The 24,586-nt window shown below is 40.5% G+C and overlaps 1 protein-coding gene across 8 annotated transcripts in view; it reads right to left on the bottom strand.

Moving 5' to 3' along the window:
• Dclk2 (doublecortin like kinase 2) overlaps positions 1–24,586 on the bottom strand; it is a 123,087-nt gene that overhangs the window by 46,548 nt on the left and 51,953 nt on the right. For 7 of the 8 annotated variants that reach the window (XR_004771948.1, XR_004771946.1, XR_003480651.2 and 4 more), the window contains exon 3: positions 1,069–1,171. The exons of the other annotated variant lie outside the window; for it this stretch is intronic. Coding sequence is in view for 3 of the 7 variants with exons in the window: in XM_035451281.1 (XP_035307172.1) it covers positions 1,069–1,171 (103 nt within the window). In the remaining 4 variants the exon portion in view is untranslated. The remainder of the gene's footprint in view (positions 1–1,068; positions 1,172–24,586) is intronic. 8 annotated transcript variants of the gene reach the window in all.

Genomic DNA, 24,586 nt, shown 5'->3' with positions numbered 1-24,586 from the left:
TGTGATACTCTCAGAAGCCTAAGCTGGAGCTCTTATGATGACAATACAATTAAACAACTGATGTTTAAAACAAAACAAAACAAAAATCCCTCTGTGCCCTCATAAATGTATTTGTGGTAGCATTCAATCTGAGAGTTGCTCTCACTGTAACACTTCACCATGTAATGGTGGTGCTACAATACTGATAATAACGAAAATAAGAAGACCATTGGGTTCCGCTAGCTGCAGACGTATATTAATTCACTTAACCGTCACAAAATCTTATAAAATATCCATTATCACTCCCAGTTTTAAAGATGTTAAATAACTAGAAATTGAGAGGGGGAAAAATCAACAGTGCTTTGTTTTTCCTTATCTATTAGAGGCTATCAAGGGCCATTATCAACAACAACAAGAAACAAATGATTCCACTAGCTCTGATAAATTTATTACACATAAAGCAACAGTTGTCCTGCCTATGCACATACGGCAACTTAACAATGTTTTACTGTTATTGCTATCATTAGCCCCACCTACAGTGACCATTCTACAAGGCTGACTTCACAGATGAGAACTTCATTTGTTTCGGAGAGTTAGTCAGGAGAATGTAGAACCAGGGCTAAATTATCTAGTCTACCTTAGCCACCTAATAGCCATTTACTACACCAGTATCATTTGAAATCATTGAAATAGTAGTAAAAAACTACATTAGTAGATAAAAACCAATAAATGGGCATTTTTCATCCAACCTATGAAATAATTTTTATAAATATACAAACACTGTATTTTTTAAAGCTTCACACAAAACTGATATAAAAAGAGATCTCAGATAATTACCATGGACAGTTTACTAATTATGCTTCAATATCTATTTTCAGAGAAAAGGTCTCACTATGTTGCCAAGGCTGGCCTAGAGTCCTCCTGGGAGTCAAGTGATTCTTCTGCCTCAGCCTCCTGAGAAGCTGGAACTACAGCTGACACCACCCATGGTTGGTCATCTTTCTCCAGGATACCTATGTTCTCAACATGGGTGTCACTAAATTGAGCCTTCTCTTCAGGGCTACAAAGATGGCCAATGAATTGCCTCACCGCTATGATCCAGGACAAAGTCATCTTGGGCATAACGATATTTTTCAGGTCCACATGCAATAAAAACATCATCATCACCAAAAAAGTCTTGCAGACAGGTAACCTGAAAAAAAAAATCCAAGAAATTAGAAACATTAGAGTGCCATGAAAGCAATGCACTTTCAAGCTTCAGCCACAACACTCAGCCACAACACTGTGGTGGAACCTGATCACTATACTGTGCAATATATATCCAGAGACTTTTTTCACAAAGTACGTTCACATGCTCCCTGACTTCAGCACAACAGAATGAAGGTTTCTGCTGAAACCAGCACACCTGTTAACCAAATGGAGGCTCTCCCAAGGTCCCTTGGCAGATGGTGGCAAAGCTGGGTTTGACATTTAGTGTTCTCTCCTTTCCTAGCACCTCCACCTCCCACCCTGGCCATGAAATCTCTGTACTTCAGTATAGCACCCTGGTTTGTTTTCAGGATTAATATGTAGAAACTGCTTAGAGCAGTGCCTGCTATCTCATGCGTTCCATGTTTACACTCATCCAGCTCATCGCCATCATCAAGGTTGGGGAAGACTGGCCATGACACCAATGAGAGTAAGGCTTCAAGGCTCTTCCTGGCCCTGTATCCAAATTCTTCAGTTTTCTGGAACTGGAGTTCAGACAGCTGTGAGCAGCCATGTGGGTCCTGGGAATTGAACCCAGGGCTTCTGGAAGAGCAGTCGGTGCTCTTAACCACTAACCATCTCTCCAGTTCCCTCCCCTTTTTTTATTTCTTTGTTGTTTATTCAACACAGGGTTTCTCTGTGTGTCCCTGGCTGCCCTGAAACTAGTTCTGTAGACCAGGCAGGCCTCGAACTCAGAGATTTGAATGCCTCTGCCTCCCGAGTGTTGGGATTAAGGGCCTGTGCCGCCGCCACCACCCGGCACATCTTCGGTTTTCTAAAAGTTATCTCCTCTATACTCAACATCTTCAGATCCTAGAAAGCCTGGTCCATGCCAGCAAAACATCTCTCTTCAGCCTACTGGTCACCATCACAGCCATCCGAAGCACTTTGAGATAGACAAACCTTACTTTCACTACATTTTAAAAGGAGCTGCATAAAAATTTCTCTTATGAAAATTGTTTCATTTCCAAAATAATGTGTTTTTTTTTGTTTTGTTTTGTCTTTTTTATTCTACTACTTGGAAGCGCTCTGCAATCTCAGTAAAACCTTGAATTTCCATAGTCACTATTCAGCTTTACATTGGAAAAAATATGTCTCCACAGAAAATACAATGAACTACATATAATGAATGACCTGGGTTATAGTAGTTAAGTAATACAAATGTTATACTGCTTTGCAACACTAGAAGGCCGGTGGTGCAGACACAGTGTAGTAGGCATGGACACTGCCCATTTCTTCCAATTATGAAGCAAGATCCAGCTTCTGTATTTAACTTAAACCTTCTCAGCCCGTGTTTCTCCTGCTAACACTGCCTCTATTGCCACCTCAGGGTTATGGCATGTTCTCTTTCTATCCACACAACTTCTGGGAATCATGTCCTCATGCATGGTTCTGCTTCCCACACACAGCAGTCCTTCTCACTTCTCACATGGTTCTCAAGCATTCAACTTCTACATGGTTCACGTATGCCTTGTCTCTGCCTGGGCTCTACCACTGTTCTGACATTGGCTATCTGACCTCCAATGTCCCCATATCACAACACCAGGGCAACCACACCACTTACCACCATCATTCCAAACCAGTGTCATTTCACCTGACCTTTCAACCCTGTCTCTGCCATATCCTCTCTTCACGTCTCAGCCATGATGTTGTGTTCCCACCAGCATAGTAACTGTGATTTGTTTTGGTTTTCTGTTATTAAGACGTGAGTCATATACTATCCTAGTTAGGTTTCTGTTGCTGTGGAAAAAAAAAAAAAAAAAAAAAAAAAACACTCTCCAAAACCAACTCGGAGAAGGGTTTGTTTCATCTTACAGATATAGTCTGTACTCATCATGTAGGGAAGTCAGGGCAGGAACTGAAGCAGAATCATAGAGGAGAGCTGCAGAGCTCCTTACTCGCTAGCTCAACCTGCTCTCTTATACAATCCAGATCACCAGCCCAGGGGCAGCAATGCCCACAGTGGGTTAGGCCCCACCACACCAATTATTAATCAAGAAAATGTCCCACAGACTTGCCTACAGGCCAAACTCATGGAGACATTTTCTCACCTGAGGGTCCCCCTTCTCAGTTGACTCTAGCAGTGTGTCACAGTGGATAATATAACCAGCACATATACAATACAGGCATCCATTCAAGTACACAATTCAGTATCATCTATCACATTCAAAATTGTACAGCTGTTGCCACAATCAGAAAAGAAATCTACCCCATCAATAGTCACTTCCAATGGCCTCTTCCCCCATTACCTGGTACCCACACTCTGCCTTATGTCTGTGGATTTATAGAGCCCAGATTTTTTTAATTTTTGTTTTATTTTTATTTTATATGTATGGGTGTTTTACCTGCATATATGTTTATGAATCACATTCATGCCTGGTGTCCACAGAAGCCAAAAGAGGGTGTCATATCCCCTGGAACTGGAGTTACAGATGGTTGTGAGCTGCCATGTGGGTGCTGGAAATTGAACCTGTGTCTTCTGGAAGAGCAGCAGAGCTCTTAACTCTGAGCTGTTTCTCCAGCGCCTTCCAAACAATTCATATATATTGTATCACACAGTATAAAGCAATTTGTGATTGGCCTTTCACTTAGCTTTAAGGTTCCTCCAGGTTGTATGTAGTAAATATTAATTTTTTCTATGGTTGTGTAACACTGTCTTGTACAGAAGCACTCAGCATACTGCCTGAAGGACATTCAGTGTTTCTACCTCAGGGTTGGCTTTCACCACTAGTTTTTCTCATGTGGCACCCCAGGCCTTTTATTGTTTGTATATATGCCTGTATCTGTGTAGGGGTACGTGTACTGAGTATGAGTGCCTGCAGAGCCAGAAGAGGATGTCTCATCCCATGGGGCTAGAGTTTCATGCAGTTACGAGCCATAATCACTCTTAGCTGCCTAGCCATCTCTCCAGACTCTCAGAGGATTTTCTGATCAACTCTTAGTAACATGGTCTGCAAGTGACCAAGGATGTGCCTCAACCATTATCCCAGAGGGCTCAGTAGAGACTATGGCATTGCTGGATGTTTAACAGGTTTTCTGATCAACTGAAGCATATGGTGTGAGACCATTCCTATTGGAACTGAGTATCAGATAAGAGCGGCTTCTCTGGATGAGTTTGATTTAAAATGTATGCTATGTATCAACTAGAAAACAAGCAAAAAGGATACATCTGAAGTATGGTGAGCTAAAGACTACTGCCAGACTAAGAGATGATGATTATCGATTCAAATGGGTCAGGAGTGAGGTAGAAAGAAGGGCGGATCACACAGGAAAGGAGAAATGGAGAAAAGCTGAGGCTCTGACAGTGAAGAGTGCAAAATGAGTTTAGTGGCAGACAGGATGATCCAAAATTCATTAACTATGAAATGCCTATTAAACAGTCACGTAGAAGTGCTGATCAGAAAGTAGGATATATGCAAATCTAAACTTCAGGAGAGAGGCCAAGGTACAAGAGTGAACACCTGATTTACCACTATGGATGGTATTGACCTCAAAACTCTTGCTCAAGTCCAGTAGTCGACGCACATGAGGAAGAGGTCAAAGCTGACCTCCAAAGCTCACCAACAAGCCAAGTTCAGGGAGAAGCTACAAAACCAGGAAAGAAATCAAGATTTTTACATTATGTTGGAAACCAAGTCAGGAAAGTGTTTCAAGGGGCCTTCGTGTCAGTTACTAACAGGCCAAGTAAGATGAAGATTGAAAACTAACAACTTGGTAGCTGGAGAGATGGCTCAGTATTAGAAAGCACTGGCTGCTCTACCAGAGGCCCTGGGTTCAAGACCCAGCAACCACATGGATAACTCCCAGAGCCTCAGAGGGCACCAGATACACGTGGACTGCACAGATACACATGCAGACAAAACACTTGTGTGCCTAAATAACAATTAAAAAAAGAAAGAAAAGTTAGGTAGCTCGGGTTGGCGACATGAATATCACTGAGATGGTAACAAAAGGAATCTTGGTGTGTAGGTTAAAGGTCTGACTACTGAGCGTTTAAAGAAGGGTGGGAAGGTCAGGTGGGAAGATAACACTTGCCAAGAGTTCCGACTTAAAGGTGGGTCAAATAAGAGAAGAGTTCTAGAGGGAGTCTAGATCGGGTCAAGAGACTTTTTTTCCAAGATGAGGAAACAACAGCAGACCACTAACTAGTCCACTGTTGTAAAGACCAGAGCCAGGAAAATTAGGCTATGGGAAAGAAAAGGAAAACCATGAGACTACTTTGTTTCATGAGAGAAAATGGAATCATTGGGCAGAGAAAGTGAGGGGCTTCAGATGAGACTGAGTCAGTCTTTCACAGGGAAGGGCTAGAGGGCATGGGCAGCTGGTAGACATCGAACCACATGGTCTCTAGTTTTCCTTTATTCTTGTTAGTTTGTTTTACATCTGGGGGCAGAGTGAGGGAGGAAATAGGCAGAAGATGTGGCAGTGTGAGATTGAGGGGAGGGAGGGAGGGAGGAGAGAGAGAGAGAGAGAGAGAGAGAGAGAGAGAGAGAGAGATGTCTGCAAGGCAACACTGAAGCCACACTGGGGAAAGTGAAACAGGCACAGGAGAAATTCTCAGTTGTGACACTAGAAAGATGCTTTTCAGCCTGTAGGGCATTTTAGAAAAATCAAAACCTCTTTTTCCACCTTTTGTGGTAGGATTAGCATTTCAAGGGTTTATATCTCCCTAGAAATGGAAGAAAACTGCTATGAACACGGATGATAAAAACAGAAACGGAACCTCTTTTGGGCTGTTCTCCTGCTGGACTTCACAGGGGATTTTTGATACAGAGAGGTGAGAGCTGGACAGGATTTTTGTATATCGGGAGGGAGGCAGGCTTCCTCCTGAGCTGCAGGAATGCTGGGGGCCAATCTATAGGACAGGCCAGTGAAGCCTGGGATGGAGAATCAGTTCCTATTGAACCTGAAAGGAAGAAGAATAAAGGCAAAATCAACAGACAGCCCTGATAACAAGAGAGAAGGCACAGGAACTGCTTTCCCTACCACTGTTGCTTTAGAGTACAGATCTCTATATTTTTCACAAAGCAGACTGGGCGACTATGCTAGGGATTATCATTATTCTGTTCAAGCTGTAAACCCGAATGCACAGAAATAAAACAAAGGGGTCAGATGAAGTTATAGTTGAAGATGGATTAAAAACCAGTATTCATGGAAGGCCATGAGTTTCTGCTGTCTTCAGTGCTATCTCAGCATAGGTACAAGCCCATGAGGAATTAGATGAGCACAGACGGTTCTGGGAACAAGGCATCTGAGCACTGAGCCCACTGCCACCACACACGCCCGCCCATTTACCCATATACACACACACATGCATATGAGCACCTGTGTGCTCACACACACAGAGAGACAATCTTAGGCAGGATATTTAACCTCTGTGAGGCTCAAAATGGAGAATAAAGGACCACAAAGAAGAATGGCTCAGTGGCTAAGAGAGCTTGTTTTGAAAGAAAGAGGACCTAAATTCAAATCCTAAGCATCCATGTAAAAACTGGGCATGGCCAAACGTAACCTGCAGACTCTAGCATTCAAAGGCAGAGACAAGTGGATACCACTGGCTCGACAGCCAACCTAACCAGAAACACTGTATTTTAAGCCCAGTAAAAGAACCTGCCTCAAAAATTGAGACAGAGAATAAAAGAAAAAGACACCCAACATTTTCTGACCTCTGCATGCACACACATGGGTGCACACAGCACACACACACACACACACACACACACACACACACACAGAGAGAGAGAGAGAGAGAGAGAGAGAGAGAGAGAGAGAGAAGAGAGAGAGGGGGGGAGAGAGAGAGAGCTTGTCATAATGTACCTTTACATATATCTCATCATCTCATACTCCCATATTTGGTTACTCAACTTATTTAATATACTTGAACTCTGAGAGCTTTCTTTTTTCCCTTTTAATTTTCATTTAAAAAAAAAAACCTGACATTTACACATTAAAGTATGGTACAAGTCACAAATCTCTCAGAAAAAAATCAATATTGTGAATAAAAATTGATTTAACAAGAGTGAAAAGAAAAAATATATCCATCTAGAAGACTTTAGTTTGCTTCTAAATTCTTTAAGGAATTAATTCTTCCAAGAAGCTCTTTAGGAAAAGTGAATGTTATGTGGCTGTGAAAGAAAGCTACAAATATGGGGGTAGGGAATATTACTAGTAAGGTACAAAACTAAAGTTGCCAGTAGGATCTAACAGAGACACATAAAACCTAGAAATACTGTGTCAGACAGGAGCCTGCCCAAGCACACCAATGGGGCACCCACACACTTGTAATAGTCATTTTTTTTCTATCCTGCAGTAGACAGATTAATCAAGGTGAACAAGGATCGGCCATAATTTCAATGCTAGTCCCTAAGAGTTTAACATAGCCCTCCTTGTTCTCTCCCCTACTTCATCACTGTTAAAGATAATGCACACTTGTGGGAGGCTAAAGGTCTGATCAAGGTACTATTCAAGGATTCCAAATGAGATAAACTTTTTACCAAAATCACAAAAGGCACAGAGGTTCCATAAGGCACTTAAACTCTGAACCCAAGAAGGTTGTGTTATATCTCAATTTCCCCACTGCTAGAATTGAATCGGGAATGCCTCCCCAAAGCATCATGTGTTAAAGGCTTGTAGGATTTTTACAGCAGTATTATTAGGGTGCTATGGAACCACTAAGAAGTGGGGCCTACTAATGGGAAGTCTTCGGGTGGCAGGGGCATAGACTTAGTTTAAGCAAAGCTGTGTGTGTGTGTGTGTGTGTGTGTGTGTGTGTGTGTGTGTGTGTGTGTGTTTTGTTCATGCATGTGTGCTTTGTGTGTGTGTTGTGTATGTATGTTTTCTTATGTGTGTTTTTGTGTGTCCTCAACACGAGGGGGGAAAGGAGTGAGGTGGATACAGGGGAACCAAATATGAAATTTGAAATAGAGTCAGTCATTCACACACACACACACACACACACACACACACACACACACACACACACACACACACACACACACACACACACACACACACACACACACACACACACACACACACACACACACACACACACACACACACACACACACACACACAGCATAAGTCAGTAAGCAGAGGCTGGGATTCTCCCCAATTCTTTATCCTCAGCATAGAATACAATTAGCATACATTGCCTGCTTTGTTCTCAGTAAATGCTGGCTGCACTTTCCACAGCAAGCTACTTAGAATAGCAATGTTTTTCAGTTTCCTGTAAATCCATTCAGCCAGGCACACAGATCCTAAGGTTGCCATAGGAACAGAACCAAAGCGCAAAGATGACAGCACTTACAGTAAAAGGCTTCTCAAAGGCACCTGCAGACAGTTCCCTACATTCCCTACATTTAGTCTTTGTCTGGTTTTAAAAACAACTGGATTTGCACTTCATTTCCTTACTGCTCCCACCAACCATGACTGATCACAGTGTCCTTTGACCAAATATTTGGTTTCAGAAAATGTTTCTTTCCACCAACTAACTGGGAAGATCTTAAAATTCCAAAGCTACTTAGCAAAGCAAATGATACTTCCTAATGAGCTTCAAAAAGAAGCAACTCCCAAGACACTGAGTGTTACCCTTAGAACTCATTTCTATAGACTAGAAAAAGTTGCCCAATGCACTCCAGGGCTTTCTCCGAAGGAAGGAAGTCACAGCAAAATCCAGAAGAAATCAGACAAGGAAGCCAGACACCAGCCTACTGAGTCATCATCCTGTGTCTAATGTGTTTCTAGAGACACCAGAACCAAATGCCTCTAAGGAGATGTAACAACATCTTGACTTTTTAGGATTCAGTCATTTCCAAATAAACAAACAAAAAAGAAACTTGTTACAGAAAGGGCAACTGGGACCACAGCACAAGGTGACAACTGTCTAATCAAAAATGGTTTATTTGCAACAGAGAAGGTAAGGGACCATCGATGGCAGGAAGTACACACTTTACACAAAGAACCCATCCTCCCTAACTTCCTTTTAGCCACCAGGACACTCTTAACAAGGACCGACATTCCCATTTTATCTAAAAAGGGCTTAACAAGGCTCAAAGAGGTTAAGCAAAATGCTCCAAGTCACAAAGGCAGCCAGAAGGAACACACTTTTCAGTGGACCACATACTGTTTCCCTAAAGAAGGTATTAACTGTGATTTACAACCTCCAAGAAAGCATAAAAGAGCTTATGAAATAGGCCAGCAGCTTTTTTTATACTTGTCTGAGATCCAAACAACCGGGCCGTTTTTCTGTCCTCTATGAAATAAGTGAATGACACGTATGTAATCTTATATCTAGGAATTTTTTTTAAAGGATCAACTTCTAAGTAATGTTGTAAGGTCATTACAAGTTCAGGCCAACTTCTTATACTTTAGGGAATAGTAAATATGTTCTGAAATCGATATCTTCAAACAAATTGGCTAACTCTCTTGAAACAAATTATAAACACAAGTTTCAATCGTATGATTTTAAAAGAGAAGCCCACTTGTTGCCAGACTGGAAATACTAAATATATAAGTATGTGTTAATGAATATTATGACCTTCCCATATTCTAAATAAAGGCAGAATCTAGGACTTTTCAGAACTTGGTTCTCTGCCCATAGAAATCAGGTCAGTCCACACTTTGATGTCAGCCTGGTGTCACCAGACAGAAGGAAGATCCTTAGAATCATTAATTAAGATGATATGAGGAAACCTGATCAATTAATCCTAAACTAATTCTGGAAAATAAAAGTCCTCAACACTGCCAGCACAAACACTTAATTGTACTGTGGAACTTAGGTTTCCACACCAAAAAAAAAAAAAAAAAAAAAAAAAAAGAAAAAAAAAACTTTGAAAGGGATCATGTCTACTACTTTTTTTCCCTTCAATAAAATTGTTGCCTTCCTTTCTTGAGTTATTCTCTGAACTTACTGACATCAAAAAACAACTGCAACAAAAACCCATCCCAACTTAATTGTCCCAGCAGAAGATACTCTATCTTTTTGAGAGTATGGCCACTGGCAGATTCCTGCTCCAGTGAATGGCCCTACACCTATGCACTTGTGGGCAGCACCAACTGGACTTAGTGGGTTATAAAAACAAAACAAAACAAAACAAAACAAACAAACCCATGAAGTTGAGAGGAGAATGTGTCAATAGGGACATAGGGAAACTTGGAAGGAAGAAAATATGGTTATATTTCATTGGTACATGTACAAAATTCTTAAGAATAAGTAAATTAATTTTGTAAAAGCACAGGAAAAATGGAACACATCAAATTGTTGACTGAACAGGAAAAAGGGGAACTGCTGTGCTACAGAAAATACAAGGTTTAAGGTTCTCAGCCAAATCTATTATCATAGAACCTGCCACCCCCAAAAAATATTTAAAATTTTAATTTTCAAACCAGTATAAATTCTACAAGAAAAGCAACAAGAAACCAGAATTTCCCCAGGAGTCTCATTCTGGGAAGACGTTGAAGCCCAGTGTCTTCCAGGGATTTTACCCAGTTCTGACAGAGTGCCAAACCTCCTTGTGGGACGCTCTGGAGCTGAGAGCATGATGGATCTGTGATGCTGCTTGCTAATGCTTAGTTATTCATACCACTGATCCCTTATGAAACCCAAATCTCACGTCAGAACCCTGACAGGGGACTTGAGGGTCACTCTTCCCAATGTGGTCACTTTGAATATATCTCTCTTTTCACTGTGACTTGTCTCCTTAACTGGTGTACTGAGGACAGGTAGCTGTGCCCAGCTTGTTAGGGACACTAGGCCATGGGTTTGACCCTAATGATCCTAGAAACAATCTTCCTTTTTGAGCAGCTCCTCTACCCATTTCCGATTCGGTGTAGTTTGTATTTTGCAAGCTTATTAAGGAGACATTTCAAGCTTTGGAATGCAAATGGATCTTGAGAGCAAATGGAGGGCTGGTCAGGTGATCCCATAGTTAAAGAGGTCTGTCACAGAGTCTGACAACCTCAGATACCTCAGACCCAAATTCTAAGAGAGAACTGACAACCAAAAGGTGTTGCCTGACCTGCACAGCTGCACCATGGCACATGTCTACCCACAAATGTACACACGTTTATGCACATAAGAGTATATGAAAAAAAATTTAAAGAAAAATGAGTGAGGGTTGGTGGCTTTGGGAAGAAAATAAGCTCTAGGATCCAAATTCCATATTGTCTAATAACAAACTTCCCTCTGCTTTCTTCTTAGTTTTTAGTTATGATCCAACCAGGAGGATAGCTTACAGCTGAGTCCAAAGCAAGCAGGAAAATACTGTGGTGAAGAAAATATAAGGTTTTGATTTTTGCAGCTATATTTATTTTCACAGGACAAAAAATGTCACAAATTTCATTTTCGCACCATTATAAATCCTATAAGAAAAGCAGTGAGAAAAAAATCTCCCCGGTACAGTCTTAGTGGATGAAAGTTTCACTCCCAGAAGGAAAGCACACCACTCGCTCAAATTATTCATGGCCACACTTTAGAAATCAAAGCTGATGTTGGCTGGGGCAAATACCGCAACTAAGTCTTCCCGTTTAGAAGGCACCTGCTCTTGACATAAAGCAAAAGCTTGCTATGCTAACACACAGCAGATAACTAAGTCATTAGAACAAAATTGGAAGTGAGACAGTTTAGCAGTTATATTTCCTATTTATTGAGGCTCACTCCAATAAAACAAATACCACTGTCAGTTGTATCTGTTTACTTATGCATGCCACCCTTATTTATGTAGAACCTCAGAATGAAGTTAGGAAATATTTTTGGTTAATTTATACATTAATTTAGGGTTAAAATTACAAGGAATAATGTCCCAACCCTTAAGGTAAGATTACTTTGTCACTTCTGCTTTGGATCCCCCTTTAATAAATGGAAATACATCAAAGTAAAGGCTGTTACTTTCCCACAGCCTTCATACTCCTCAAGCCCCTACTCCACATCCTTCATCTCCCCCAGGAAAATGTTATTAAACATTTGGCATGTATCCTTCCTTCTAAGTTACATTTGTAGATCTCCTAGTTAAAAAAAAAATATGTCCACAGACTTCCAAAAGTATCATTTAGTACTTTTTAAAATTTCCTATAAGTTATGCCATGCCCAATGTATCACCCAGCAACTTGCCGGTTTAACTGCGTTGATTTTGAAACATAACCAGGTCTTAGTTTTTCACATTCCCTTTGTCATTCCTAAAGTTTGGTTTTGTAGAAGATTGCCATTCTACAATCTACATAATTAATTTTAGTTTAAAAGACCAATCCTGCATTGTCTCTTGATCCTTTCAAAAATGTCCATTTTCTCAGAATGTTTCCTTTAGTGATTCTATATTTAAATGACAAAGTTCTAGTATGCAACCAAGAATTCAAGCAAAAAAAAAATCAATCCATTCTTTACCCACAGTCTTCATCTCCAACTGTCAATGAGGAACATGTAGCAAATGCTTGACATTTTAAGTCCAGAGACGTAGGCAAGACTGTTATTGCAAAGAGCAAGGTTTCCTGATAGAAAAGAGAATCAACTCTAGAGGAATGTTAAATAGTTATTAGTACTGTTCTTAAAAGAGCTATATCTAAATTGGCCAGGATGGGGTGGGGGTAGGGTCTTCGAGAGGACTTAACTCATTCTTTAAAATAGGTCCTCCCAAAAGACAAAGCAAAGGAAGAAAATACAAAATCCTAAGAGATTCATTCTGCACTATAACACAAGACAGGGTCTGGAAGCACAGCAAACTTGTTTCATGAAGAATGCATAAAAGGAATCTCTCCCTGAAGACTTCTGCATGCTGGGAAACACTGATGGATTGCGTGCATACAGACTTCCTTATCTTTTTCTTGCATCCAGAGACATGATATTCTTTCAAAGAAACATCTACTTATTTTTTGCAAGTCTCCAGGGCTGTCAATTAAACTGGTCCAGGGACCAGCAAGTAAGGGAAGTTGTCTGTAAGCATTTATCATCAAGTTATATGCCTTGCTTGAGGAGCCAGCTGTCTTAAATAACCATCCCCTCCCTGGGGCCGCAAGTCTGGGCAAGAATGCTACTCATGTCAGAAACTCATGTCATAAGATTAGATTTGAATGGGGAAGCAAAGGAAATTTAGTCTCTTTTCTCCAGCTGGGATTGATTATTCCTTTCCCAACAAGGAGACTGTTATTTAGCTTGAAAAGAAGAGCCTCCTTCCTTCTTGGATATTTTCCAATCCATCTTGGCACCTGAATGACTCAGAACACCATACCCCAGCACAGTCCTAATGCCTCTCAGGCTCTCTTTAGGAAGATGCTTTGCAATGTTATTTTTCCATCACAATGAGGAGAAGTTGCCCTTGAATTCTCACATGACAAGGCAACTTGGACCCTGGGCAGGAAGATCAGGCCAGCTAGAATATCAAAGACAGAGGCTTGGGCAGGTCAGCATGTCTTGCAAGACTAAAGGACAGGGTTAGCACGCAACACATGGAGCAGATTCTGTCTTTCCTGTTACTGAATCTGGAGCATCTTAGCACAGACTAAGGGCATATATTCAAACTGGATGAGTGGATGAACTACACCTTTGCAGGCAGGAGGCTTCTGGTTCACAGTTCACAGGACTAGACTTGTGGAAAGCAAGCTTTCACTACTAAAATGGAGTAGGCTGACGTGGAAAGTCACTGTGATGGGACCAAAAGGGAGGGATGGCAGCATCTGAACACTCTGAGGATTCCAGACAAAAGTCAACCTTATCTAGCAAAAAAAAAAAAAAGAAAAAAACACTGCATCCACTTTTCACCATAGTTCATCTAAAGTAGTAGTTCTCAACCTGACTAATGCTGCAACCCTTTAATACAGTTTCTCATGCTGTGGTGGCCCAGCCATAAAATTATTGCTACTTCGTAACTGTAAATATGCTACTGTTATGAATCACAATGTAAATGTCTGATATGCAAGATATCTGATCTACGACACACATCACCTCAAAGAGTTTTGATCCACAGGTTGAGAACCACTGATCTAAAGCAATGTAAAGAAAATTATCTGGCCTAAGTGGAACCCCAGCTTAGAACTCAGCATCAGAAGTTATATGGACAGGAAGGAAATGCTAAGAGAGCAGGGAAAGGACAGATGTATCTAGAGAGGGAAAGGGTTTCTTCAATGAGGAGACATGACCATTTCCACCCCACTGAAATATCAAGATGCCAAAATGGTTACAGAAATCATGCTTTCATATTGAATGCAACCAATTACTTAAACATGCATACAATGCCACTACACAAACTTATTACATGCTTAATTTTCAAGACTAAAGATGAAATCTTCACAAATACGAGGCCTAGAATATAGCCTGTAAAGTTTTAACCTCCATCTCTGACAATTGATGATAAGCCCCAGCACAGGGCTAAGCATAAACCTTCATGGTTTAGTGATGGGCATTCTAGTCCCCTGTCCCCATTTCTCAAATGGAAATACTAGTTTCATTCCCCTCCAGCCATGGAGAAGTGCCAACTTGGACAACAAGAAATTGACTCTCCCTTTACTTTGGAAACTATTGCTGCTTTTGCTCAGAAGATAACTTTCTGTCTTCCCAGGTCCTGAATGGCACCAGGAAGGTCAGTGTTTTCATGGATAATAGTCTTTGTTTGGATCAAACCTTCCTGTTAAAAACCATCTCATTAGCAGAAGAACTTGATACACAAAATTTGTAATGTATTTTTTTTAATGTACTAGATCCACTATTTCATGGTTTACTCACAAAAGTAGGGTTTTGACATGACTCTCTTTCCTTTTTAAGGGAAGTCTCAGGTCTCCTACTACTACAAATTATAACTATATAAGCACAAATAGTAACCACCAAAGCAATCCCTGTGTTCTGACAAACATGAACAGCGTGTGTGTGCCACAGCAGCACCAACATTAAGAAGAATTAGACAGAGCTATGAAACTCAAAGACAAGCACTGTCCTGGATTCTTCAAACTTGGGAGACTATACTTTGGGGAAGTAAAATATATAACAAAGATTTCCTACGGCATGCTAGATAGACTTCATGGCTCTGTGAGCATGCACACATGCCAGTGTCTGTCTGGAGTCTGTGAAGGAAGAACTTTTATCAGCACAGTAGTAGCTGTGATTCTTGGGGCTTATGTCCAATGCACTGATTGCAGACGGCCACTGTTAACAAAGCTTGCTTTGATATACCCACCTTGTTGCCTTCAGTACAGTGGGATTCATCATCATGGAAAATTCATACACTCTCCACGACAGCTTGGCAATCCTTCCTTCTTAAATCATCAAAATCATTGTGGAATAAATAATGTGAATATCACTCCCATCCCTGCCTTGACACCTCCCTACTGCTCCTTTTGTTTGAGTTGGCTTGGCTTTCATTCCTCTCTCAACCTCATCCAGCAGTGGCACCCCTATTAAAATTCATGACGTTCTCCTCAGTGCAAGTGTCTGATTGCAGCTGTCAGTTTCCCAGCCCAAGGATTTTCATACTGCCTGGGAGGACAATGCAAGGCACTCACTGCTAAGGAAGTAGGTCAAACTCAATTTTTCTATTTGAGTTCTGTTGCCAAAAGCAGAGACTTCCTTCTAGAAAAATGCATCCTCTGGGTAGGATCAGAACTTCAAAAGGGGTGAAGAGAACCTGTTTCTGTCCCTCACCAGAAGGAGCTGCCATTGCTTTGCCACACAGTTCATCTCAGTCCGCTATTAACCTTAATTGCATCACACTCCAAAAGAGCAGGCTTTCTTGCTCTTTCTGTAACTATACTTCCCAGACACTGAAACACCAGATAAACTGGACCACAATAAACAAGAACAGAAGACAGAACATTGAACTTCAAAAGGATTCTTATGGTCCAAAACTGCGGTTTGAATGTTGACTTTGTTGTCTTTCATTCTATTCTACCACTGCAGAATGAAGGGCAGGGGAGAAGAAACCAAGTGTGTCATGCTGTGAAGTCCTGATACATTTCCCCAAACCCAATCTTTTCTGGTTCCTCATTCCTAAGCCAGGAACAATGTAGAAGTATGTAAGAAACATGGCAAAACATCTTGGATACTGCAAAACTTGTCTTACCCAGCAACAGTGGGAAAAAGCAAGGTGTCTGTATAAGTTACTTCTGACCAAAGTACTGAAGAAAAATTTTTAAAAAGAACAAACTTTTTGGCTCACAGGTTCACTGGGCTCATCCTAGGATGCCTGGCTTGGTGTGCTTGGGAAGGACATCATAGTAACAGGAGAATACATGGCAGAACAGACCATTCAGTTCACGGCAGGCAGAAAGGAGGTAGAGAAAAAGAAAACAGGAAGGAGACGAGGCAAGATGTTACCCTCAAGAAACATTGCTCTAACTAGGCCTTACCTCTGACACATGCAAATACTGTTATCATCTTATGAATCCATCAAGGGCACAGTGTGACAGCTAGAACCAAAGTAAGACTGAAACCTACCGAGGTTTCAGTTATACCAAAGTATAACAAAGTGTTATACCAAAGTATAACAAAGACCGACTGTAACTTCATGTCCAGCACTGTGGCATGTGACGGTAAGATGTAAACTTGCCATTTGCAACTCACATGATATCCTGTCTCCTGGGCTGGTTCCATTTGCTGCCTGGGGCAGCAATAGTCTCTATCCCTGGCCTCTCCAACTTCCTGATGTCTCTACTTATAGCTCAACCTTACAGCGTCACACATCATCGCTCTTAGAAGCTGTCTATAAGGGTCCTGACCTTGACATACACTGCCTGGATTCCAGATTCCTTTGAAATCTTATGGAAGCCTCCATGACTCTATACCTCTTTCATTTCTCATGCCTACAAAACAGCCTCATATAACCAATTCTAAAGTCTGCTGACATCGGATTACTGGCTAGAACCCTTGACCCAAAGCTAAAGGGGCTTCTTAGTGTATGGGTGGCTGAACCTGGGAAAACACTTCTTTGGGTGGACCTGAGCAAGCAAGGTCTTCTTGAGCTCTCTTCTCTAAGAGTCTTTCAAATCAGTTTAAAACCTTTATATCTCAGGTCTATGATAGGTGAGATCCAGACAATTCATAAAATGACTTAAAGCATCTTTTCCATTATCCTGATACAAAGTAACTGGTTTCTGTGTGTACACATGCACCTGTGTGTGTGTGTGTGTGTGTGTGTGTGTGTGTGTGTGTGTTCATGTTGTGCAGCATGTATCTAAGCATGTATGTACACGTGTGTGTGGAGCCCAGAGATCAATGCATAGGTGTCTTTTGAAACAAGCTCTCTCATGGAGCCTGAAATCATTACTGGTGGTAGCATGCCCAACTTCTTTTCAGACTATTACTTGTTAAGTCAGACCTTCAAGCACATGGGTAAACAGGTGAGTGACAAAAAGACTGGTGAACATCTACTAGTTTATAGAAGCAACAGCTGAAAGGAATAAATAGAAATTAACTAATGATACCTTTGAGCAAGAGTTAAGGGGATTGCAAGTGAGAGGTGAAATAATTTGACATTACGGAACCACCATTCTGGGCATGTCACAAGACGGAATCATTCATTTGCCAATTCATCTTCTCCAGTCATGAAGAAATGAACTGTGGACTCCAGGAAGGTGTCACAGAGAAGAGGTGAAGTGAGTAGAATAGTTTAGTGCAAACATGATAACTGCAACTGTGGAAGAGCTAAGGGAAAGACGGGGAGAGAAAACAGAAGTTGCTATAATTTGATGGTATTTCTAATAACAAATTTAATGATATTTAAAACTTTAGTTTTCTAGACCATTCCATGAGGAAAGTGCAATTTTCCTAAGTGGAGATAGGGTAGTGCTCAAATCTGCACTAACCACTTTTGCACAACCAGATTATTTTCAGATAGCTCCACGTTATGAAAAGTACTTGATTTTACATGGATGTACTCCAAACTTAAAGTATAACAAAGTTCTGATAAAACAGGTTTTGGAAATAACAGCTCAATGGGGATGTTTCCGGTCTCCATTTTGCATCTACATTTTACTGGAGCTGTGGCCAGGTACCTAGTCTCATAATATTTCAATTAAAATTTCTCTCCATGGGAAACAAAGTTATCACACTAAGTAATCTCCAGAGACCCTAACTGCAGTATACTGTTTTCATTATCCCAAGTCGAAAGGAACACATTTGTCGTCTATGAGCCTTGCCATTGTATTTTCATTCCAATCCCCCCTTATTGTTCCTAGCCTAACTTCTCAATGACTTTGTTCATTTTCCAGAATGACAGACCCTACATAATTAGATGAAAGTTTTCTCCAAGAGAACAGGCACTTTAAGACATGAATCCCTTCACCTAGAGATGCTGAGATGAAGGTCTGTGGAAGTGAGCACACGGGAGCTAAGAGTCATTGCCTGCAGCCATGAAACAAAGAATGGGGATATAAGAAACCTGACACAGACACAGCGACTTGCAGAAGTGGATCTTCTTAGACTTCTAGTGTGTAGTGCTGACAGGAACAGTAGCATTAAAAGAACATGTTCTTACTAAATCTAGGATAATGCTATTCAAAATATCTAGCAAACACTGCATCTCCAGGTCAAACCAGCTCTCATCTTTAAGCCACACAGCCTTGGAGAAACTAAAATAGCTTAGCTTCACAATCATTGCAATAAACAGAATAAACTAAAACCCAAAGCTAACAAGTGAGAATCACTGAAGAACCATTTCTTCAGCACCGAGAGGATGGGAGGAAAGTGCTAAACCAAAGCAGTTATTAACTACTGAGAATTCATGGAAGTCTACTACAGTTCTAGGATCTCAGCAGTGGTCACACATGAGAAATCATGGTTCTCCCTTCCTGTCTTAGACTAATAATCTAATGATGGCACTATACAGAGTGTGAAAAACCCAGGAAGGTGTTAGGCTTTCCCACACAAGTATTAGATTTTAGCATCAAAAGTTGAATTGTTAACGTTTAAGTTGGCCAACAACTAGCAAGTGGTGTCATATCAAAAGGCAGATGCAAACCATTTCTCTCTACAATTTTACAGCAAAACTTCCATGAGTATTAGATACATAAAAAGTCTCTTTTACAGTGACCTGCATACTCATAATGAAAGTTTGTTCTTTATAAGCTAAGGTCACTGCAGCAGCCCAAGGAGTTGTGTCTGTAAACTAATGTCAACCTTTGAAAATGGAGTTTCTTTTCTCCCTTCAGATGGAATACATCATTTTGGGGGAACTGTCCCCCTTAACATCAGAGAGTACCTCTAATTGTCTTTAACTGATGGTGGAGCACAATTTACCCCCTTAACATGAAAGGGAATTCACTCAACCCCACCCCAGTAAAATATGCCTCCCATGAGAATAATGGATCCACTGAGCTACTCTTTAATCAGAGGCTATTTTACATGATCACAGTCCTCATTAAGCAGTGTCCCACCCACCATTTATCGCCATGACAAGAAAACGATTCTGAAGAGGGGGAAAAAAAAAGTGAAGATCCGCTATTCAGAGGGATCTGGAAGCAGAAGGACTGCCCTGGAGGATGTCTCCTAATCAGAAAAAAAGGGGGGGGGACAGAACCCCTTTCACAATGATGCACAAAGACTCCAAGAGCAGAGGGCTTTTTTCCCCTGTTTTGAGTGCCCTAGTTGCAACCTCAGATGAAATATACATTAACATTTCAGTTTATGTGACCTTTGTCATATAAAGAATATGGAAAACAGTATACTCATCACATGAGGGGGTTTCCAGAATTCTACCTCTTAGGAAAAAGGCACACCATACTCTTCATAGATAACCATACAGGCAATAGACAAGCAAAACTTAGGTGAGCTTTTAAAATAAACTGTGTTGGTATTATAACCTAAATTATCTCCAAGTACTAAAATCCTAGTTCAGACATCTCATATGTCAATTAATTAAAATAAATGCAAGTAGTTCTGAAAATGTACCCAAATAGTCATTTCTAAGCAAGAGATTCACAAATCTAACATCCCAAGATTTAACATTTGTGCTGTTTGTTGTTGTTGTTGTTGTTGTTGTCAGGTTTTTTGTTTGTTTGTTTAATTTACAGGCCAATTCCTGCTCTCTGAAAATGTGTTTTCTCCTTTAAGCAATTTTCACAATTTCTACTGTGAAATAGTTACTACGTACTCAAGCTAATAACACACAGTGTGCAGCTGCCTACAGCAACAACTATGGCTGACGACACTGCACATTCAAAATCAATCTGTAGTAATTGGGGCAAATTCTCCAATCTAATCCTCTTTTGTGGGAAGACAAATTTATATTTAAAAAAAACATCCTTGGGCAAGCCAATCAACAGATATTGTATATAAAATTACCATCCCAATTCCCAGCAAACATGCATGGCATTTATAACAGCTGATACATCTATAGGACAGAAATAGAGTAGTATATACAAGACAGACAAAGAACAAAAGAAACCACAGAATCAGACATGGTGCGATGATTATTTTCATTTGATCACAACCCCCCCAACACACAGTTGTTACTAAGTGAAATGTCTTTAAATATGTAAGTTCCTTCTGTGTAAGTATAGTCCATCATTACAGACAAGAAAATCACTCATGCCTTTAGGGACTCTTCCCTAAAGGTTACAAATTGACTTGTCTTAGGATGGACAAACTCATTTCTTGGCTATAAAATCAAGAGGTTACTTGTGTAAACCCAAATAAGTGTTTTTATAAATCAATGTGATCAAAATCTTTGAAAGGAAATAGTGAACAGTAAGAGGCTTACCAGAGTGACAAAGAGTCAAAGAAAATTCTGCTTGCTCTATCTAATGTTACTGCACCTTAAAATCAATCTTTAACACCCAAATGGACAAGTTATGGCTCAGCCTTTGGCAAATTACAGCCAGACTTCAAAGAATTTTTTTTTGAGACAGAGTATCACTATATAGCACTGGCTGGCCTGTTAACATGCTATATAGACAAGGCTGGCCATGAAATGGTAGAGATCTACCTGCCTCTATCTCCCAAGTGCTCAGATTAAAGGCATGTGACATAATGCCTAGTCAAACTTCAAATCTTTAAACAGTATGTAGACTCAACACATTTTCTTATATTTTAATCAATAGTAATACAGGGTACCCAAAATTGCAGCAATCTACTGATGAGATATAGGTGTTAATTTGAGGAGTGTGTTGTAGCTTGGGAAAAATGCATTAAGAGGATATGAGGAGTATTCCTCAGAGAAGTGATTTCTACCGTGGCTATAGAGTTTTGTTTTGTTTTGTTTTAAATGATGCCACATAACCCTGAACCATGCGAGCTGGTTCAGGCATATGGCCAAGCATCTGCATTTCATAAGTGATCAAAATCTCTCCCAGGTGATCCTAGTTTGCAGCTGGGGTTAAGAGAAATAGACATTGTACTATAATTGCCAAGGAAAACTGAAGGTCACCTTTATCCTGCTGGCATAAAAATAAAGAAATGTCAGAAATGAAACATGTGGCCAAAGGTTGGAAGGTTGATAATGTTATACAAAAAATTCTAAGGTCTATGTTTTGGACTCCAACAGACTAGAGCAAAATTTAAAATGGAGTCCCTTGTGCTAAAGTTTCACATCACTTAGCTGAAACTTAGCTACCTAAACACCAAAGAAATTAGGTTAGAGAGAAATAGCAGCCAAATTTCCCAAGAGGCTACTTTCAACAGACATGAGAATGAAGTTCCCACTGCCTTCATCCTTAAAAACTAAATGTGACCTAATGTTTACTTGTAAGTTATTTTCCGGTTGTTCTCCCCATCCTCACCTTACAAGAAAAGTAACTTGGAGATGACTAATCCACCCATTTTTTGTTTGTTTGCTTTTTTCTTCCCTCAACCTATACAAATAAACCCAACCTGATCTGCTGGTTCACTGGAACACAATTCTGCTCTATGGAGTGAAGTGTTGCCCGAATCTAGAATGAAAGAGAAAACCAAGTATGATCTAAGCTTGATGGTGGCAACTGTGCTGAGTCCCAAATAATCGAAAATTTAATGTGTTATAACAAAAAGGCGAGTAATAGAAGATGAAGGCATGTAGGAAGTCACACATGTCAAAAATGTTCATAATTCTGCTCAAGCCTGACCAGGCCTGGGAAGAACTATCACAGGCCCACAAGCATCTGGCAGAAAGACTCAGGGCTGTCATAGGTCACTGTCACCTCCCATCCTCTTGCATCTGGGGGGGGGGCACTATTTTCTTTTCATTTGGGTATGCAGGAATTCAGCTTGAAAATAACAGCTTCACAAATTGCAATCTCTCATCTCCCACTTTCCCACCCTTGCAATCTGCCTATGCAGTAAAAATACAAATGGAAACACATCTCTGGACAGTGTGTGAATCTGTGCAAACTTGTATATGATCTGGCTTCCTTCCTTCTCTCCCTCACAAACCGTTAATATATTTGAAAGCCAAACTGATTCCAGAGAAGTTTTTTGAGTTACTGTATTGAATTATAAGGTGTCATGCTGTCTTTTATCAGTTTCATGTCTCATAAATTATCTGGTATAATGTAAAGAAGTGGGAACCATGTTAGGCCTCTGGGAACCAAAAAATTTGTATTTTGTTTCTTTGTAACGCACATCCTAGATATATTACCCTCTAAGCAAGCAGCACAGACATACAACTAGCTCTTGAGGGAACACCTATTGAGTAGCTCCACAGGCTGCAGATTCACCAGTATCCATTTATTTCTCTAATTTATAGGGGCTAGCTGGAACTGCAAATAGAAAGCACATTTATTACTGCTTTACAAGACCCCTATGAGTTAACAGATAGCCTACATCAATGCAATTCCATGTTGATTTACATCGCAAAAGGGAAGCCTCCTACTTGGACTTAAACTAAGTTTTCCACACACCAACTGATGGATTTTTTTTTTTCTCCTCTCACAATCTCCATAAAGTTCAAAGTAATCAGATGTTTTAACAAAACTGTTTTGTTCCTTTCTTATCTGCTTTTACTTCAAATTGTTTGAACTGTCTCAGTGATGTACAACACACACACACACAAATGTGACTGATTTTTTAATGTTATAGTACAGAATAGATTGATTGGGGGGGGTTGAAGTCAGGAGTCTCCACTAAGTCACAGTTACTGAGTCTTAATTATCTTACCAATAAAATGAAGATAATAGAAAGTATTTTCTGCTTTGTTTTGTTTTTAAAAAAACAAGGCTTTGCTGTGTGCCTTGGGCTTTGAATTGACCATTCTCTTGCCTCAGCTTTCAAAGTGCTAGGACTCTATGTATGTTTCACTACACCTAGCCTAGGCTCATATTTCTGAAATTCTTGTCATATATAAACAAATAACACAAATGTTCATAATACCCTGGGGTAAATGGGACCCTTCTTGTTCCTCCTTTCTGAACAAAGTCTAATGGGAAAAAAACTTTCAGAATAGAGGAGGATGCCTGCCACTGTAATTTTAACAAAACATGGAGAGGACACCATTTTTTACCTATTCCCAACTTACTATGAAACCAAACAACCCATTTATAAGTTCTTTAATACTCCCATCCCCCCAGCCACAACACAAATACTCCTGTAGAAGAAGAAAGAGTAAGTTAGGAGTAAGTTATTTAACCTCCCCATTTGGGGTATTTAACTGATCAGAAATATTGAGAATCTGATGAGATAAAAATTTCCCGGTGTCTTTGGGACCTCCCAATTTACCTTTGTGTAAACTGGGGAAGGCACCTTTGAAGAATTCCATTGCATCACAGCACACCATGAAAGCTCTGCCCAGGAGAGTTTGTGACACTCCTTCTCTTCACAGCTCACCACACACTGGGGCACACATGGCAGAGTGTGTATTGCCAGTGGCCATGCCTTCAAAGAGACATGACTATGGCAGGTCCCAAGGTGAGTAAGCAATGGGAATTAAGCATCTTAGGAGTAGGTGGTGAGCCAAAGAAGCAACCCCTGGGGACACAAAGAAGGAAGAAGTGCTATAGACAAATACGCCTTAAAGTATGTGAGCAGAGTATGAGGTGCTCAGAGGCTAAGCTGGTGTGGCTGACAGATCTCTTTGCAGCTCCACAGCTCAGCTCTAGCCCAGACAGTCTTCTGCTAGCTAGTGCACAGGATGTGCCTTTGGAGGGCACAGCATCTCATCAATGTCACACACCTGCTCACTTTGTTAATTCCTCATTGCTCAAAATGGTACTGGGTGTCGTCAGATTCAAAGCTCCAATCTCATTCATTTTCCCACCCTACGGTCCAAGGCTCCCACCGGCTGTTCCTCATCACTCTTCTCAACTACCCACAGCTCACTGCTCTACGCCCCTGATCTAGTTATTCTTTGCTTAGAATACTTTTACACAATGACATAATTTAACACATTCTTAAGACACCTTTCAACAGAATTAGTCACTCTAACACTTCAGTAATTCTTGCAACAAATAGCTATTCAACATCTCTGTCTGCGAG

The sequence above is a fragment of the Cricetulus griseus genome (genome assembly GCF_003668045.3).
Source record: "Cricetulus griseus strain 17A/GY chromosome 1 unlocalized genomic scaffold, alternate assembly CriGri-PICRH-1.0 chr1_0, whole genome shotgun sequence".
Taxonomy (NCBI): Eukaryota; Metazoa; Chordata; class Mammalia; order Rodentia; family Cricetidae; genus Cricetulus; species Cricetulus griseus.
This window is presented reverse-complemented; position numbering and strand designations above follow the sequence as displayed.